The sequence below is a fragment of the Telopea speciosissima genome, chromosome 8 (genome assembly GCF_018873765.1).
Source record: "Telopea speciosissima isolate NSW1024214 ecotype Mountain lineage chromosome 8, Tspe_v1, whole genome shotgun sequence".
Taxonomy (NCBI): domain Eukaryota; kingdom Viridiplantae; phylum Streptophyta; class Magnoliopsida; order Proteales; family Proteaceae; genus Telopea; species Telopea speciosissima.
The window spans coordinates 61,480,829-61,502,024 of record NC_057923.1 but is presented as its reverse complement, the minus strand read 5'-3'; the positions used below and the strand labels follow the sequence as shown (position 1 = coordinate 61,502,024).

General features: G+C 37.0%; 1 protein-coding gene across 1 annotated transcript; it reads right to left on the bottom strand.

The window, feature by feature from the left end:
- Positions 1-2,822: 2,822 nt before the first annotated feature.
- On the bottom strand, positions 2,823-21,188 carry LOC122671955 (phospholipase A(1) LCAT3-like). The gene is made up of 11 exons (XM_043869448.1): positions 20,894-21,188; positions 20,519-20,610; positions 17,283-17,410; positions 16,947-17,082; positions 16,740-16,791; positions 15,523-15,623; positions 12,983-13,165; positions 6,215-6,372; positions 4,607-4,661; positions 4,358-4,411; positions 2,823-3,092 (listed from the first exon to the last, which is right to left on the bottom strand). Exons 1-11 carry the CDS (start codon positions 21,117-21,119, stop codon positions 2,904-2,906), a joined length of 1,374 nt encoding a protein of 457 aa, XP_043725383.1. The 5' UTR covers positions 21,120-21,188; the 3' UTR covers positions 2,823-2,903.
- Between the last annotated feature and the right edge of the window lie 8 nt (positions 21,189-21,196).

The following is a 21,196-nucleotide window of genomic DNA, read 5'->3' as shown; positions in this document are numbered from 1 at the left end:
GTTTCTTTGTCTTCTCTCATGAGATATTTCTTTTGGCTACTCTTGGACAGGTGTTTCCAAGATATTTAGGGTGTGCTGCCTGGGGGCATCCAACGGTTGAGTTGTGCCGTACACATTTCGGCGCATGCTTAGGAAAGTGTGCGATACAGTCCAACGGCTGACAACACTTTGGGCGTTCGCTGCTCCTTGGAGACGATCCTGATCCGTTTCCAAGGGGGTATCTTTTTTTTTCTTTTTTTGATGAAAGTGTAATCACACAAACCATACACCAATCCCAAAAGGTTAACCGACTTTTAGGACTTTGGAGTGTCCAAGGGGGTACCTTGGCACTTTAAATGAGTATTCTAAATTTTTATTCTGTCTTTAACTTAGGGTTTCAGTAATTGGTATTGGTCTCTGTCGATATTGATTTGGATCGGGCTGTATCGGTTTCAATCGGTCATGTTTTCTTCAAAAAATTTGATTTTTTTTTATATTTTTTACCCTTGGTACCAATCCACTAATACGGAATCGGTATCGGTCTCACTCTCTCCTCTTGTGTGTGTATTATAGCCAAAGAACACACCTTTTTTTTCTCTGGTTTACTGACTATTTTTTGAAAGTCGTATTTCACTATGTCAGAATTTTAAAATATTTGATTCAAAATATTTTTTTATTTTTTTATAAAAGATTTATTAGAGGGTTTTGACACTTCCTAATAGACACCTAAATGACCAATGAATGTGCCTATTGGAAGACCTGTTTGAATGGTCAACAAACAAGTCTTATGGTGGAAGGCATATTTTATGGGCATATCCTTTGGAGACACCCCTTGGGGGTGCCTTTTGTTCTCCTATATAAAGAGAAGAGGCTTGTTCATTTCTTTAATAATTTTTGAGAAAATTTCTTTTGTTTTTTCTCTCGGCTTTGTTTCCCTGTTGTTCATATCCAATTGAATGCAAATCTTCGTGCCCTTAATAGCCTAGTATTTGAAGTGCATCATTACTAGATAGCTTTAACTGGAACGCTGTTTTATGTTGGAGGCTGATTCGCAAAGACCCAACCACCATAAAAGGCGTTTACAGTCTTAAGGAGGGTGACTTTTGTCACTCTACCCCACCATTTCTTTTATTTCCTTCATGTTTTTCAAGCTTATGACGCGTTATATGATGCTTGAGATTGTCGTCATCGATCTCGGTTTGTCTACATTAAAATAAGTAATATAACCCTAAAAAGAAAGAAGGGGGTTTGTCTACGAACTCTCTGACCCACGCATCTAACCAGCTCACGTGGTTCACCATTTCCACCGAAAACTCTCATTTGTTGAAACGGAGCATAGTGTGCCTCAAGCGCCGAGCGAGAAACAGTTCTTCTTTCATTTGTAATCAAGTGGCATAAGGATAACAATGTACCTACTTCTAACCATCACGTTCCATTTATTATCTAATACCAAAATCAGATCCCAATACCATCCCATTTATTAATGCTACGGCTCGGTACCGGGTTTTAGCGAGACGGTTCACAAACCCAACCACCAAACCAAAAAAGAAATCCACCAGCCAAACTCTCAGACGACATAGCAAATCACCACTACCCAATGAAAAAAGAAACCCACGCACTACCTCCAAACCTTTCCCAGAAAAATGACAAAAATAAAGATAGTAGATTAGTAATAAAGAAGAAGCAAAGCTAAGAAATCCCATATTAACAAGCGAAGAAGAAGAAAGCCATCATGATAGAGCTGGCAATCACCAAAGAGAAAATAGAAAACCAGCGAAAAGTGGAAAGGAAAGTTCCAGACGCTAAAGCCTCCATTCTTTATATTGCTTTAAATAGAGAACTTATGGAACTTAAATAAAAAGGAATGAAACTAGATAGCTAGCAACTCCCTCCTCCTCCTCCTCCCCCCCCACCCCCACCCCCACCCTCACCCTCACCCTCACCCTCAAAAACAAAAAAAAGCTAACTCCATTTAATTATAATAATTGAGCCTACTTGAATTAATGTTCTGGTTAAAGATTTGATACCGACTTAGTCAACCGGTTGATCGACTTGGACTGAACCTGATTACCTCATAAGCTTAGAGGGAATTTGGTAAAGCATCTGAAACTGGGAAACCTTAAGCAGAATATTTTCCTTCGACCTTGTTCCTGAAAAATGACTCCAAACAATTGTTGAAAATTTTATTATTGCATCACCAAGTCTACCCGCAAATGGTCATTGCATCTTCATGTGACCTGCACAATTTATAATAAGCATTGATGGTTAGCCAAGTAGAAACCTAACAAACACCAGAGGTGTTTAAACACAAAAACAAGGCCTAACAGCCTCAAAGGTTTTAAGGCTCCCATTTATTTTCACCAGAATGGACCTAAATTAGTCAACCACGCCCGTTGAAAGTTCAGTGTTTTCATCAGAGTGACCCTTTGAGCCTAACCAGCCCATATAGATATAACACTCTTCTGTAATGAGCATGAAAAACCACATCGACATGCTGAATCCCATTCCATTCAAGTAGAGGAGGTATTACTTACATTCAGGCCCCTTATTTATGTGAACCGTGTCTGCTAATACTGCAACCTCTTGAAGTAATTGATGATGAACTTCCACCAAAACTTAGAAGCAGAGAGAATATACAGCATGAAGTAACTAATTCTCTGGGTAAAGAGTGGATTTGATTGGAGCTTTTAACGTGTATACATTATATGAATCAGATAATGACCCTGACTAATCTAACTAGACCCAATGACCTCCAAAGTATGGGTGGCACTTTGGCTATTCAGCCTTACTCTGGAAGCCTTTGGACGATGGTAACATTTACTGTATCAACTGAAACTACTGTTTCATTTGAAAACTCAAAATATGGAAGTCTTCGGTGTGAAATCTTGTCGACTCCCAACCTTTTTTGAATGAGGTGATGTATATCACTGTCTCTGTAAACAAGCACCTACGTTTGAAAATTCATCCATTACCCTGGAAGTCTTTGCACTATTGACCAATTTTTCGGTTACATCCAACCACTTCTGAATTTGCCGAAATACTTCTTTATCACGTAACAGTCCTCGATGATCAGCAGCAAATCCTACCCTTTCTACTGCTGCAAAACTATCAGCCTGTGATAAAGAATAAAACATTACATAATCATGATAATATATTGAATGTAAACAACAATCATATTCTCAAATAAGTTAAGGTCTCTAGGTAAGGGAATAAAAGATAATACAGTAAACTTCGACTATGACTGAGTCCTAAAAACTAAGATTACAACAAATATTTGATTACCATGAAGTGGAAGGTAAGATCAGTTAACCATACTGTCAGGGCTTGATAAAAATCCAATATCATGATTATAATAGAACCCGACCTGCTATGATACATTTCTTCTTTGGGATAAAAGTATACTGATGTCCTGCCAGGTAGAGAAGCTTTTCACTGTTCAATTATGCTTAAAGGTATCATGTCATGACCCACAAATACAAGTCACTTGTGCTCAAAATCATCACCTAAAAGAGATGACTCAATTGAGTTGGCACCTCAGAGGCCACCATCAAATGTTGGTATAACCATCATACTGCTCACCATACCAAACCATCAGGTTCTAGTCCTTCCCCCATCCCACTTTAAAAAAATTAAAAAATTAAGGCTCTTAATGGAATCATTTGCACAGTGCCATTGAAGTCTGAACAGTCAGATTTAAACAAAACTCAATTCCTCCCCTTCACCCCATGTATTTTGACAAAAATGCCACTGTGATCCTAATCGGTCGAATGTAATGGTGTATAGCACCTGCCAGTCCTTAATACATCAGTGCCCAAAAAATAAAACCCTACTACCATTTTATGTGCAAAGATAGATTCCACTTCTATTAGCTAAACTGACGACCACATTCTAAGAGAGCAAAACCAATTTCCTCTCCAGGAAGAACTGCACAAGAATAACTCACCGATATTCAACTCAAAGAGAAAAGTCTGGAATTTTCCCATATTCCAATCATCAACAAAGACTCCCACTATAACCATGTAAAGTAAACCTCGTACTCTTCAATGTCTGTGAAGAACTAATCTTCTAAACCAAAACCAAAGAATACTTTCAATTCAGAAAGCACATGATTCAATTGGAATCAGTTCCGTACAATAATACACAATTTTACAAATATTGAAACCATTAAAAGAAAAGTTTGCACACACCCTTCCCCACCAATAAAAGCTCGTATTGTGTTCCTTCTATGCATTGAGCTGGGCTACACATGCTATCATAAAGGCTGTTGTACAGAGTATAATCCAATGGACCTAAAAGATCATCCCCTAGACTTCTCTTCGATAACATCAATAAAATTCAATGAAATAGATAATGGATAAGAGAAAGGTACATATATCACCTTAGCTGATTCAGTAGGCACAGTCCCATCTCCATCCACATAAGAATACTTGGGCTGACAAGAGAGAAAATAATGATAAGAACTAAACCAGTCTTATGAGGCGATTACATTAATATAATTCGATCACTTAAGTATCATAGGGAGAAAAAAGTTCTGTCCTCTGCTCTTTTTTTTTGGTGCGTATGTGCATGCACAGGAATGCCTACATCATTTAGTTATTGCAGCCTTAACCAAATTTAGTCTACTCACCAATGAGTGACATATTTTAGACAAGTCCTCAATGGGAGATGTTTCTGAACCATAGCTGCAGCGCAAAGAAAAAGTGTCACAATTACTGATTGGGGAAAAAAAAGTAATTGTTACCATTCTTTTCTGAAAATGATCAAGATAATCTCTGTACAAGGGTAAGGTATAGTCAGATTACTCGCAGGAACATAATTGTTATTCTTAACAATATTGGTACCAATTACCTACTCTTTGTTTTGAGTAATATATATATGCCAATTATTTTGATAATGTTTCTATTTGATAATGACTTATAAATAGTAACAAGAACAAATTTAGTCCTCAGTCATGGGCTTGATTCTGAAAACCCAGATAAGAAAGCTGGACGGAGCACTTAGTCAAGCTATAAATCACTGAATGCACATAATTTGCTAAGGACATGCGTGTACATCTATCTTTCTTCTAATCATAGTATTTGCATCACAATAATTTCAGTGACAAGGTTGTTGTCAGAAACTCAGAAAGTTGAGGACCTTTAATAATAAAAGTTAACCACAAATATACATAGTATTATGTCCTAAAAATCTACTATAAAGTATTAAAGGAGACATCAATGGGAAGGGCAGCCAGTGTATTTGAAGTTACTAATCTAAAAATTGGATGAAAGGAGCAGATTATACTTAGGAAGTTAGTTGAATTTTTTTTTTTTTGAATAAATTGAAAATCCAAAGAATCTGAGAGGGATGCATTTTTCATTGTCAGAAAATTGACGGAGACATCAGCATTGCAATATGCTGTCATGTGAAACGAATTGTTTTCACTATGGAAGGTTTGAAGGGCATCCTACCTCCATATATCATAGAGATGGTGATGCATCCCTAGATCTGACAGCAGCTGAAGCCTGAAGGTCAGTGTCACTACCATATATTCATCTTTTACTTATGTTTTTAAAAAGGTCTGCATCCCTACATTAACAAGTTCACAACTTATCTTTTCTTTAAATTTTATTTTTACGAGTTACTAGTTGCACTTAAGCTATAAGAGTAATTAGGTCATTAAATTCTACTCATATGTGGATGGTTTAGATGATAATATTGAGTTGGGGATTTGATGGCAATGATTTGGGTATTTTTTATTCATCTTTCCCATAAATTACAATGTAATGAGGCAGCAGCCGCAGCAATGATCTTTTGAATATAGGTTCCCTTGTTTTCTCTACTGGGATTTCTCTACCAACCCCAGTTTTGTACTTTCACCACATGGCATTCTCACCACATTTTTATATCCCTACAGTTTGGAAGATCAGGTAAGAATCAATTCAGGGCTGGCTTACATGGCATGCATCCAAGAATTATGCCTTCCACTCAATGGGGCCGAAAAATTGACCACACAGCTTGTCGTAAACATCTGATCTACGAGTTATTTTCTTTTAGATCCTCACCACATTATCTACAGCCATTCAGACAAAGGAATTAGTCCTAATGGGTCCAATCATATCCAATCAGGTCACTTTCCAGGCAAGGATTTTCTCATATGTTATATCAATCAAATGTTAGGTTCCAATCCTGTTGCACACAAAAGCCTGTCCTACTCTGACACTTTTACCCCTCACACAGTGGGTTAGCTACGTACCAAACATCAAAAGGTGTGCCAAATGATGTTCCATAGATGTTATAGAAGCTGACACCATTTGGAAGTCGAGTTCTGTTGAGAACTTCATGTGTCCCTGAAGCCCATTTAAGTATATTGAAATTGAATGGTAGAGCTACTGACTTTCCACCATAATGCAACTGCAAGTGGAGAAATGTCAAAAGAATGGTTAGACCATGGACAAATACAGAGAAGTATTAAATGTAGCATCTAAGCAAATGCAGAGGTATTGCCAACATAACTAATAGTACTGTCCTTGAGAAGAAAAAGTTGTTTTACTAACTCAACTCAACTACGCCCTTTCCCAAGATAAATAGGACCGGCTACATATATCCTATTTCGCCATTCAACTCTTCTTAAAGCCCTATTTGTTTTAAGGTTCGGCCACTTATTTTCTATGGTGCCAACTGCTTACCGGAAGCACTCAAGCACTAACCATCTTTAATCTGGGAATGGGACCAGCAGTACAAATATCACTGGTGGAGGGTGAAATTTGAATATGTAACATAAGATTCAGTACAGGAAGTGAATATGCTATATTATGCGCCAATGTATGTACCAATAAAAGTCTAATTTTATTGGGGGGGGGGGGGGGTAGTACACCAATAGATGTCTCACATAAGTAACTGGCACATCTATCTAGATGTCCAGCAATCTCCAGCACTAATCTCTAAAAGTATGTATGGGATGGTCCCGGTAATGTTGTGGCTGGATTTGGTTAGAAGAAACAAATCAGAACGGACACTTAAGGCCTCAAACCTGTGTAAAACCCTCAAAAGTATTTCCTATCTTAGGAGAAGTTTCCATGTAAATGCTTAAAGGTTTATGTTTTAACATATCATTACATAAAACAATATGTTTATGAAGTATCCTTATCATTATCGCAAGTATTAGAGAGCTTCATTGTACAGGTCAGCTATTTGGAGCGGCATGGAGGGCTGTTGTAGCCAATCCAACCTTAAGATAGTACAGAGATCCTCAGGTCTGGCAGAAAGTCAAATCTGGTGGCCCAACTCGGTATATACCCACCATGTATTGGGCTCTTCTGTTGAAGGCAACAATAAGAAGGCATACCCAGTGCACAAGGCTCCCGCCACTGTGGGGTCTGGGGAGGGTCATAATGTATGCAGCCTTACCCCTACTTTCACAGAGAGGCTGTTTCCCGACTCGAACCCGTGACCACTTGGTCACAATGGAGCAACCTTACCATTGGAGACAGCAATACCAAATAAAAATTTCCAACCTTGAACCATTCCTCACAGGCATTAGGGTATCTCTGAACAAATCACAAAACTAGGATTTCAGTATTACCTCTTTGAACCACAATCACAGTACCTCCAAAGGAATACAACACTTAAATTTGAGATGCACACAGAGAAGACACGGGTACTCCTCTAGCAATGATTGTACGAGAAGAACAGCAGCAACCCGATTCCTCTACACTCTTCTAGGGTTCAAAAAGCCCAACTCACACTCAATGGAGGAAGAGAAGATAGAAGATAATAAGAGAAGAGAGAGAGTAAAAAACGTGGGCATCCTCTCCCTCTCCCCTTAGCTGCTAATTTATAATTATGTAAAACCAAGTATCCTCGTTGCACACTACAAGCCAAGTGGTGGGATCTTATTGGGTGATCTTACCTTGGTTGCCTTATACGAGTCTAACTAGTTATGTGTGTCTTGAATTCTTGTACACATTTCAAAGTATGCCTCGCTCCGGCATTTTTTTTGGTGGCAACTGGAGTGGAAACTTTTGTGAGGTCTGTAATGATAGTGGAGGAGTATTACCTTGTTTTATTGTCTTGTTGTGTAAGCAAGAGAGAAAAGTGGGATTTGGGCATTTTCATGTTAGGGTTTTCTGGGAAGAGTTCTTGCTGCGACCTTTGGTGTTCTTGAGAGATCTCTATTGTATTTTTCTTCCATCACATAGTGAATCATCTTTAGCTTCGCCCGTGGATGTAGCACATCAAATTGGTTTGTGAACCACGTTAAATCTCTATGTCATCGTTGCTTAAATCTGTTTTGTTTCTTCAAGTTTCTTGGTGTTAACGTTAACATAACTCAACTTGAGTAAATAACATTATTTACTTAAGAGTATAACCCTATCCATGTAAATGAAACTATTTACTCGCAAGTTCAGCCTATGATGGATATAGCTTATAACCCCTTCAAGTGATACAAATAATTACATTTAAATCCCTCCACTTAACAATATCACATAATGGATCTATGGGCATGGATAGTATTACTATAAAAAACTATAATCTGTTGGAATAGCTTATTCAGAGAATCTCGACCATAGATTGGTTATAAAACTAATAAAAATAAAGGGCATGGATAGTATTACTATAAAAAACTATAATCTGTTGGAATAGCTTATTCAGAGAATCTCGACCATAGATTGGTCATAAAACAAATAAAAAAAAAATTAAAAATAATTAAAAATAATAATAATAAAATGCATTTGTAAACAAGTTACAAAGCTACCACCAACCTCAGAATTTCATTCAATCACAGTCGGATAACCCTCTCAAGATGTTCACCCTAATTGGGAAATGGATTCCATATTGAACATCTCTTCCATTCAAAAATGAACATTGTGAATCCAACGCATCAATATATAGCTAATGTAGGCATCAACCTTTGGTACACCAAAACACACAAAGTCCATTTGCAACAGTAAGGACCTCTCAGGTATGGGACCAAAATAAATATCGAAAAGAGCCGTGTTGTTTAAACAATTGATAGAAATCCATTCAAGATTCTGAAGATGATTCAACTCGATACACATATAATATGAATACTCACATTTATATTTTGGAATCACATTCCAAAAATTATACAATGCGACAAATGAACAAAGTGCCCAATTTTGTCCTTAGTTGCAAGCACTTTTAGAGTTTACCTTAGGATAATCAATCGCACATAAAATGATAATGCAAATTTAATTAATTTAAACACTTTAAATTAGGTTTGATGGACACATATATCCAACAATCTCCCACTTATAAATCAAAGCCAATATCCTTAAACAATTTAATACCCATGTTCTCAATATATCTATCAAATACATTTTGTGTCAGTGCCTTAGTCAAGGGATCTAATAGATTTTATGTACTGTCAACCTTGGCAATACAAATACCACCAAATTATATAATCTCCCTAATGGGATGATATTTCCGCTCCATGTGTTTATTCCTCTAATGCGTTCTGAGTTCCTTGGCTTCTGCTATGGTGCTCCCTTATTATCACAATATAAACGGTAAATAAAACCAGATTTAATGGAGATGATGAAGAGGAAGAAGAAGAAAAGAGGCTGCAATGGGGAGAACAACCGATCAAAATTGAACTCCCCCTTTCACTAATTAATATAAGAATAGGGTACAAGAGATAAGATGGGATAAAATCCCCAAAATAACCCCACTAAACCCATCTCGCTATTAGCGCCAGGCGCTAATACCGAAATGCCAAATCTTGATATCTAACACTCCCCCTAAAGCTGGAGCATAGATGTTAATCATGCTCAGCTTGTTACAAATATAACCAATTCTCACACTTTCCAAAGACTTGGTAAAAACATCAGCAAGTTGCTCTCTTGTACGAACATGTTGTGGAACAATAAAACCTTCTTGTAGTTTCTCTCGAACAAAATGACAATCAACCTCTATATGCTTCTTCCTCTCATGAAACACAGAATAGGAAGCTATATGGATAGCAGCCTGATTATCACACCACAACTGTATAGGTAACTCCTTTGTAAGTTTCAACTCAGTCAACAACTGCTTCTTCCACATCAGCTCGCAAGTAACCTGTGCCATAGTCCAATACTCTGCCTCTGCACTAGATCTTGCTACTACTGGTTGTTTCTTGCTCTTCTAGGACACCAAATTCCCCCCACAAAGACATAATACCCAGTAGTAGACCTTCTATCCACAGGAGAACCAGCCCAATCAGCATCACAAAATCCCTCAACACATCTATGACCATGATCAGTGTAGAGTAGACCATGACCTGGAGCTTTCTTGAGGTATCTCAGAATTCGAATCACAGTATCTCAATGTGACGGCCTAGGAGAGGACAGAAACTTTAAATTCCGTATGTTGTGTGATTGTTTGCTTGATTTCTTCCTCGTCGTAACGCATTCGTCTTCAACAAGTGGTATTAGTGTAGGGTTGAATAGATCGTTGCAGGGTGTGCACAGAGATCTAAAGAAAGGACGGTGCACAAGGAGAGCAAATAAGGTATTTTTTCCACTATATTGCGAGGATCTGGTTTTTTTTTTTTTTCTCTACATCAACAGAATTATTGGAGGAAAGACAGAAAATAGGGAAAGAAAGAGATGCGCATGGGAAGCACTGTACGATTCTGATTTCGTACATGAGGAAGGAGAGGAGGGAAGGAATTTTGAAACTTGATTCTAATTCCATACGTGAGGGAGGAAGGAGAGAAAAAAAGAGGTGCACAAGAGAACTATACGATTTCAACTGCGGAACATGAACTTGCGAGATCTCGACAAGTTTCTCGATTTTTCAAGACCTTGAGACAAGACGTCAGGCGACACGAAAAAATACCCCATCTCAGGCGAGATCTCATGGTTTTGGTAATCTCGATACCATTTATTACCCCATCTCGGCGAGATCTTGTGGTTTTGGTCATCTCAATGGGAAATCTTGGTATACAGACACCTATTTATGCAAACCTTGGTATACAGAAACCTATTTATGCAAACCTTGGTATACAGACACCTATTTAGCTTTCCAATAAGTCCAAGATTGCTTAAATCTGATTTATATTGAAGGAGTTATGCACCAGTCAAACTTAATTTAGTGTGCACAAATGCTGTCAAAATCACTCTGAATGAAAATATTTTTTTGGACATCAAAACAAGTGAATATTTTACCGCACTTTTGGTTTTTAACAATGTTTTACCATATTAAGATTTTATGGAATTTTTAGATTTGAGAAAAACCCAAGCAGTAAAAAGTTCAAAATTGCACCTATCGTCGAAAATCCATTTTTGTTCTTGAGCTAGGGAGTTGACTTTTTGTCCTTTTGGAATTTGATTTTTTAACTATTTTTATTGGATTCAAATAGGGGGTATTTTTTCATTTATGAATAATATCTTAAGTAAATGAAATACAAAAACATTTACTTAAATGAAATACAAAAACAAATACAAAAACATTTACTTAAATGATATTAGGCATAAATAAGTGTCTGTCCTGATTTTTGGCATGAGTAAGTGTCTGTCCTGGTTTCCCACTAAGTGAAACTCCTATTAAGGCTTTGATTGTTCAAACTCTAATAGTGCCATTGTGTTTAAATGGCCCAAAATAGACTGTGTACCAACTTTCATGACCAAACTAGGTCTAAAACCCATCGAAACCAGCCATTGAGTTGGAAAAAAAAATTACCCTAGCTCATCGAGATCTCGAGCCAACTCGGAATTTTGGCTGGTCGAAACTTGTACTCGAGACGAGTTCTTCTTCTATGCTTCGGAAAAGGATGAAGAGATTGATTTGTACGGTTGAAAAGAGAAGTAAAAAAGAAAAAAAAGATGTCCACGAAGTGGGAAGAAGTTAGTGTGCATGGAGTTCCAGTGGGAGAAAGTGACAAAAGTTGCCATTGTTTTCTGTTTTTTTTTTTTCGAAACAGAGAGGGGTGGGTTGAACCCATAGATTGAATAAAAAAAAGAGGGCATAAGAAGTATGCGGATTAGAGAAAGGTGTATAGTGAGATCTACACATTGGAAAAAGTGTTTTTAGAGACGATTCCGTACTGGTTTAGTTCTGTATGGAAAATATGATTTCGTACAGAGGGTGTGGTACGGAAGTTAGGTGTTCCTAAGGTTTTTTCGGCATTCCGTACACAGTGGAAGGGACAGATTTCGCTTTGTTGGTGTAGATCTGGCGGGCACGAAGGGCAAAGATTGGTGTTTAATTGGATAATGATGAAGGGTTCAAACTTCTCCATAGAACCTTTCAACGGCCATAATGACTTTACCTTGTGGCAACAACAGATGAAGAATATTCTTATGCGGGACGGACGGTCAAGGCTCATAGGAAGAAATCAAAAAATATAGAGAAGATGACTGGCTAGGGTTGAGGGATCTAGCAACACGATTTAGTTGTACCTTGAGGATGACACTGTTCATGAGGTTATTGAGTAAGCGGATCCAGAGGAAGTCTTGGCAAAACTAAATAGTAGGTACAATTCCAGGTTGTTAACAAATTGACTATTTTTGAATATTCAAATACGGCCTTTGGTTGTCAGAGGGAGCCAAGTTTGAGGTGCACTTGGACAAGTTTTCAACAAGATACTGACGGAACTGTTTGCTCTAGCTGTTAAGATCGAAAAGGAGGACAAGGCATGATGTAGGACAAAAAATGAAGAAAAATGAAACACGTGGCAGCTCTTCTAAATGTGCTAAGTGCCCTCATCAAATGTGATAGAAGTATAGTTAGGTACTTTTCAAAATGGGAATACTAATGAAATCCTCAGTAATCCCATGCCCTCTAGTAACATGACCCAGAATCATTTTGACACCATAAACATAAAAAGAAAAGTTCAATTTAAAAAATGATTTCACTACTAAGTGCATGGAAATGATAACTAAAAAACCCAAACTAACATATATGAAGTCACTGGCTAGAAACACAAGAAGCAAATTCAAAAATATTAAGGGGGGAAATCAAAACCTTTGCAAGGAGAATTTAGAATGGTGTCCCTGCTAGTGAAGCTTGAAGGATGTACCTCATTATGTCTCAATGCTCCTTCAAACAAAGAAATGCATTCACTAGGGCCATAAGATTCCAGCTGGACTGAAGCATCTGCCTTGCCTTCAGATTGCTTTCTCCAAACTTGAATCAGAGGATCCTGTTTCCACTTGAAACCTGGATTCGACAACATCTCATATATAGAGGGGCATTCAATCAGCTGTACAACAGAAAAGTTCATGGTATTTTAGTGCACAATGCAAATCTTCAGAAAATACCCCAACATGAAATGCCATCTTTTGATTGCTCAGGAAGCAAAATAGATGAGAGGCACCTAAAATTCCAAGATACAATGTGGAATTTAATCAAAAGAGAGAATGCTAAAACTAAGAATCCAGTACCTATTTACAAACAAAAGCCAAATTTCTTGATCACAGTATGTAACCCAGATGACAAGGAAATAAACTCTAGGGATAAGTTTTCAAATGATGTAACCTTCCTAACTCCAAAACTGGGATAAGTTGGCTGGCCCAAATCCATTTCAAAACTAAGTTAATACATACTCCAACATATATTCACTACACCACTGAGCAGCACTGAGAAGTGCTCATGTTTCCAAAATCAATGCGTGCATGCATGCGTGTGTGCGTGAGTGCGCATGCATGGGAAGAGTGGGCGTGTGCGTCTGTGCATGGGTAGAGGTGTGTGTGTGTGGCTACATTCCTTCTTCTTTCCCCTTCATTTGTGGGGGTGCTTGAAGGTCTTGCTCACTGTTATAATGTGTCTTGGTTTGGGGTTGTGATCCATGGATGTCCATGGACCACTGAACCGTTTCTCTTTCCTATTGTAATTTGACTTATTAGGCTAGGTAGTGTTTTATTTCTACTCATGTATCCGATTCTGGGTGTGTTTTATTACCTTCTTTTCCTAAGTTAACTTATGTTCTTCATGTTCCTAACTTACCTGTAAATCTCTTGTTTGTCAGTCAACTGACGAAATCTTTGAATTGCTCCGTAACCTTTTATCCCACTTGTTGTGTCTTTCAGGATCTCCAGACAAAGAAGACGATTGGTGGAGAGTGTGAGAAGGATGGTCTCTATTATTTTGATGGTGCTACTACTACAGTTGCTTCTGCTACCTCCTCTTCAGTGGCGTTACCGGTTGGGACATCTTTCTCTTTCCAAGCTTTAACAAATGGTTCTTAGTTGCAAGAACATATCCTATCTCGAGTATGAAGCATGTGAGCTTGGAAAACATTACCATACCTCATTCCTGTCTCGTGATGCTCCTAGTAGTTCTTCTTTGTTTTCCTTAGTTCACTCTTAGGTGTGGGGTCCATGTTGTGTCAAGAGTTAGTTAGGTTTTGTTTATTTTGACACTTTTGTTAACGAACATTCTCGGATGACATGGTTATAGCTGTTAAAGGATAATTCTAAAATTTTATCTACTTTTAAACAGTTTTATTTTGAAATTAAGACTCTGTTTGGTGTGTATTAAAGTTTTTCGTTTAGATAATGCTTTAAAAATATATCCAAGAAGAAATATCTTCTTTTTTTTTTGCTCATGGTATGATACATCAAACTAGTTGCTCTTATACTCCCCAACAAAATGATGTTGAACGGAAAAACCAGTACTTGCTAGAGGTCGCTCGTTCTTTAATGTTTCACATGCATGTTTCCAAACATTTTTGGATGATGCAGTTCTTATGGCTTGCTACTTAATAAATTGTTGCATGCCATCTGTTGTTCTTCACAACCAATCTCCCTTTTCTGTTGTTTTTTCTAATGCTTCTTTGTTTGGTTTACCCCCATAGGTGTTTAGCCGTATATGTTTTGTTCACAACCTTCGCCCGATTAGCAATTTCATAACCTCCTTTAATGCATTGATATATTATCCCTACGCATAGTTGTCAAGGCACTGCCTAGGCCTCCAGGCAGTTTTGTTGGGGCCTAGGTGACAATCGTCTTATTGCAAGGCGCCTTACACTGGTTTTTAGTGGCATCAAACCTTGTATTGACCCTTATTTATATTTTATATTTATAATTTCATTTACTTACGATATTATTCATAAATAAACAAATGCCCCCTATTTGAATCCAATAAAAAATCAAATTCCAAAAGGATAAAAAGTCAACCCCCCAGTTCAAGAACAAAAATTGGATTTTTGGCGGAAGGTGAAATTTTCAACTTTCAAATGCTAGGGTTTTTCTTAAATCTAAGAATTCTATATAGTAGAACTTCAATATTCCAACCAAGGTAAAACTGTAAAAGAAGTAGCTTTCAAAGCCATAAACCAACTTTTTGGGCTCTTGAGAGAGAAAAACATAAAAAACACATGTCTAGACTTAAATTAGTGTTATGTGATTGAGACTAAATAGTAGAACTTCAATATTCCAACCAAGCTAGAAAATTGAAAGTCGAAAATTTATAGAATTCTTAGATTTGAGAAAAACTCCAGCATTTGAAACTTGAAAATTTCACCTTCCGCCAAAAATCCAATTTTTGTTCTTGAAATTAAAAGTTGCAATCCAAAGAAGTAGCCCAAAAAAGTAAAAGTTGTCTGAAATTAAGAGTTACCAGCTGATGCATTGTCCATCGGGATACAAAGAAGTAGCTTGCAAAGCCATAAACAAACTGCAATCCTGTCAATAGAGAATCATTGATGCATCCTGGTGCACCTGTCACACATACATATTATAGTAGAGTCAATAATCAATCTCATCCCTAAACTCATGTTCCCCAAAGCGTACATGTACGTATATAACTTCACATCCACAGAAGTATTTACCTCATATAATAAGCCAACATAAACATTACAAACTATTACAATAACTACTTTTCATGCATATAATTGTTAACCATTTTAAAAGGCAAAAGGTTTCGTGCATGGCTGTGTATGGTGCACGGTCGCACACAAAACCATTGGATGGGGACAATGGTCCCCATCGAAATACCAAAACCACCCCCTATTTACGAATCATCAATGGGCCCTTCCCTCCCGTGAACGAATCCCTTCCCCATTTTAAAATCTCTTACGATTCCTCAATTACTTTAGTTTGATGGTTCAGGACATGCTTGGATGCAGCATAATGTGCACTGTTCTCTTTGGAGTACTAATAATACCATCTTATAAACCCTTCTCATATTTACAGAGTACTAAAACCTATGAACCCAGACAGCTAAAATACCTGTATCCACACAATAATAACAACAACAACAAAAAACTCAGCCTTATCCCAACTTAATGGGGTCAGCTACATGGATCCAAACAAAACACAGTATGGATGGGAAATGAGATGAGAAATGACAAAAGGAAAATTGGCAAATGAAAGATGGAAAATAAAAGGAAAAATGAAACCCGTATCCACACAGCTTGAATCAATACTGATGCTGCAAACTCATGAATAACTATAGAATAATATTCTAGCATACAATTTCTCATAACTTTTATTCGTACATTGATATATTGCAGAAATGTACCAATATATATTATATTTTTTTCCTTGTGGTGTTTCTGTGCATATTCATTGGATACGAAACCTTAATCACTCAATTTTCATTACAAGAAATACTTTATTTCTCACACATCCATACAACCTCAAAGCTTAATTTTGATTGATCAAGAAAAAAACAGAGATGTGTGGAAACTCTCTGTTCTTTGAAGTTCTATTACAAATAGAGAGAACAGATTTTCTCTCGGAGACGGTTTCAGGTCAAACAAAATTTTTGAGAAAAGCATGTCAGGACCGTGTTAAGGGATAATGTTTTTCAAAAAGCTGAATGAAAAGAAATACCTTGAAATGGACATGCAATGCAAATCCACTTCGTTACATACTTTTCAAAAACCTGCAAATTCAAGAATTTAATTACACATCAAGCCTCTCATGGCACATAAGAAACTTTCTTTTTACATAGAAATCCTAAAAAACTGGTGCATATGACTCCACTAGTTACAAAGAACTTTGGGAGTTGGGGGTTGAGGGAGATAAGAAAATGCTCACATCGTTATGGAGCGACAGGAAGCATGACACAAGCAATCCACCCATTGAATGTGAAATGATATTCACTTTTCGCCCTCCCGAAGCCTTGTAGACAGTGGCCAGTTTTGCTTTTAGACCATCCATTGCTTTGTCAATTCTGCCAACGTGATGACCAGCAAGCTGAGTTTATTGAGAAATTTTATTACAAGAAAGTATGAGCAGTTATATTACAATAAAGTTGGAAGAATCATAATAGGCATCAGTCACAACACTTAGCATTCGTTGATGAATGAAACCACTTGAATATCAAATAATCAACATTTTACCACTAAAGTTAACCACTTAACAATTGATTACCTATTGCTTTGCCGGAAATCATAACCATGTCCAAACAATGTGCTCCCTTTCTTGTACCCACATCCAATAAGCATATCAATCAAATCATGAAACTGATATACATCTGTAAATTGAAAAAGTTTGGCCCACTGGACATCAAGAAAAGAATAAATCAGAAAAACAAAAAGAACAAAACTAAAGCAGTAAAAATTTAAAAACAAAAGAACAGCATTAGATTCCTGATACATGAGAATAGTTGCCAGCTTTGAAATGACTGAAATCAAATAACTAAACATATTTTCCGTTAATTACGTATAAGAGTCAAGACAAGATTACTAACTGGTGGTTGATAAAAGTAGAATTTGGGTCACAAGAATAAGAGGACTATGCACAATTGTGAAATGGAGATAGTGTTCAACCTCTGATGTGAGGCCTTTGAAATTAAATCTTCTATGGCTAGACTACAAGGGAGAATGATAAACTATTGGAGAAGGAAATAGAATCTAGAACATTTTAGACTTTTAGGTTCCGTTGTGGGGACAGATAAATGGTCCGAAGTCTGAATCTGTAACAGTGGAAAATTGGAGGCATACATGGATTAAGGTTTTGGGTAATAGGGTAGCAGGAACATTAGTTAAAAATTGACAGAAATTAGGATTTTGAAGGAAATGGAAGAAGGAACACTTTTCAGGACAATTTTTTTTTTATCAGCAATAGAGAACAATGAGAATTGACTTGGCATATGATTATTCTTTATACATGTAATTCTTATTAACTTCAAAAGTTATTTACTATGGATAGTAAAGTGGTAAAATCAGTATCACTATATATAGTAATTTTTGTTTTCACCAAAAAGGATTGATAAAAGAAGTAATCCATGATTTACTGTAAAGTGTAAAAAATCATAATTCTAAGACTAATAAATATAAATTTAATAAAACAGTAAGTTCCAGATTTAACAATATAAGACCAAAATTACAATATTAACCACATATAAATACATGAAATCTTTCCACGTTGAGTCTTTTGACATGTAAAAGGAACCCAAAGGTAAACCTCATGACTACAAAATTCTTTGCTGGCTAAACTGCACATCAATCCTCCTAGAAGCCACATTTGACATGGTCATAGGTCTTCCTTCAGTTATACACAATCCCATGAGATCCAACCTCGAATAGAAGTCAAATAACTCCTCATAAGAATCCCATCTAAGATATATTCTCCACCAATAAATGCAATGCACAAAAAATTATTTTAGTATGATAACCCCCATACTGCGAGCCTTGGAACAACGGCTAAGTTGCACTATTTCAACCTGTTGGTTGCCGGTTCGAAACTTGGAAACAGCCTATCCTGCGAAGCAGGGGGTAAGGCGGCGTACATTTGCCCCTCCCAGAACTTGCAGTAGAGGGAGCCTTTTGCACTGGGTTGCTCTTTTTTATTAACCTATAGTCTCAATTTTTGCTTGCTTTACGGTATGGTGCTCATTATTATCTGACATTACACAGTAAATGGTTGATTAAATGCCTAAGAGGATAGGAGTGGAAAGTTGATAAAATGCCTAAGTAAGAGAATACGAGTGGATTTTTTTATTTTTTTTTGGGTGGGGGTTGGGGAGGGGGAAGCAAAGTAGGAGTTGAAAGTTGCATCCCCAATGTTTAAACAGTTAAGGTATGAAGATTTCTGATTCTGCATAATATCTATTTCAATCTAGGTCTACTCACTTGGCCTCATGAGTTACTCATCTGTACTGATTGCTTTTTGGACAGTTCACTCAATAGTAAGTAGGACCACTTGAATTAGGAAAATGTTCCAGTGATTTTTCAACCAAATACAATGTACACTAGGTTCCACCTGGGGAAGTGGGAATCTTAGTATCACAAAATATTGCATTATGCCTCATGTAAAAAGGTCACATTTTCTTGCCATGTTGCAGAAATTGAGTGGGCGCAAGTGGGTTCATGTGATAGATGACCCATGGCTATCTCATCCCTCAAATTTCAGTCTAAGGCTGTGTTTAGTTGTCACGACATCAATAGAAAAGAAAAGAAAAAAACCGGTTTTTTTATATGGATTTCTATTCGTTGAATATTTTTGGCTGTTTGGAATGGCCCTGGGGATGGAAGATTCATCTGACAAATTTTGAAATTTGTCTTAGAAGTGAAGAAACTATTTTGTGCCGCCATCAAAACAAGTCTTGCCATTTTGGCAAGAAAACTCACTTTTGTTGAGAAATTTGTCTAGGGACTTGTGTGTAGTGTGTAAGCGGTCATGAGTCTCATACCTTTCTGTAAATCAAATATTAAAAAAACTTATTATCTTTTCTTTTCCATTGACAACCAAACATCAATGGAAAAGAAAAGAAAATAAGAAAATAGAATCTTGAATAGAAAAATATATTATCTTGATGTTTGGTTGTCAATGGAAAAGAAAAGAAAATAAGTTTTTTTAATATTTGATTTACAAAAAGGTGTGGGACCCATGACAACATACATTCTACACACAAGTCCCGTCCCGAAGCAAATTTCTTAACAAAAGTGAGTTTTCTTGCCAAAATGGCAAGACTTGTTTTAAGGGCAGTGCAAGACAATTTCATCACTCCTAAGACAAACTTCAAAATTTGTCAGATGAATCTTCCATCCCCAGTGCCATTCCAAACAGCCAGAAATATTCAACGAATAGAAATCCGTACCGAAAAAGCGGTTTTGTCTTTTCTTTTCTATCGATGTTGTGACAACCAAACACAGCCCAAGATAATATATTTTTCTATTCTTTTTTTTTTTCTTTCTCTTATCTTCTCTATTCTTTTCTTTTCTATTTAAGATTCCGTGTTTCTTTCTTTTTCTTTTCTATCCATCTCTATCCAACCAAACACAGTCTAAAACTCAAAGAACTATGGTAGGAGATAAATGTTTCATAAATTACAAAAATGTCATTTCAATAGAAAGGAATCTAGTGGCATTTTTATAATCTTATTCTACTTGAACTCAATTTTAACCTGTTTGCCCTATTCGTTTTGAGCTGAAATTCCACCAAGGAGATGGATGTGGAATCCTCTACATCCACCCATGTTTGCCAATGTTTTAGTTTACTGACATGGCATATCACAGACTGACCTGAATCAAGACCTTGTTCTTTACAACTCCCTTCAAACATTGATTTTTAGCTTAATTTTGTGCCCCAGCTTTTAATATTGAATGTTGATGGCAACCGTACTCGAACTTGCAATCAGAAACAAGAGACAAGAGACACTTTACCCATGAGGGGTCTAAGATATCAATCGCATACAGTCCATAGTCATCATCAGGTACCACAATTTCAGTCCCGTCATCCAATGCCTCTGTATAACCTGGAACACCAGAGTCCCTATAATCAAAACCTTAGAAACTAAACTCCAAACAAGGAGAACAAGAAACGAAAATTCAGACTAACAATTGGTTTCGAAAAAGTTGGAACAAACATGATATCATGAAAAAAAAAAAAGGCTAAATGACGGCACTGTACCTCAATCCAACAGCTTAGATCTCATGTAGTAACATAATATAATAATAAAATGCACTACTTTATTACTTAATTAACAACTAAACAAAGCTTAAATATAAGTCACTAAGTAGCTGAGCGAACCAGAGCACCTGTATCGGGATTATAGATAGACCAGATCTTCCTCTTGAACTCCAAATCAGCTAACAGTATCCGAACCCAAACCCTAATTTCATACGAGAACTTCTTATTCTTCGAATGTAGAATCGAACCACCGATACCGGAGATGAGAAGCACAGGATCAAGATCAACTCCCTCGTCATCTGGTTCAGATTTCCGTCCTCGGAGATACGGAAACAAGCAACAATCACTGAGCATTTCAGCTACGACAGTAACTGTTCTGAGCTTCAGTCACGTAGGATTCACGTTTGTTTTTCGCTCTGAAGAGTTGCAGA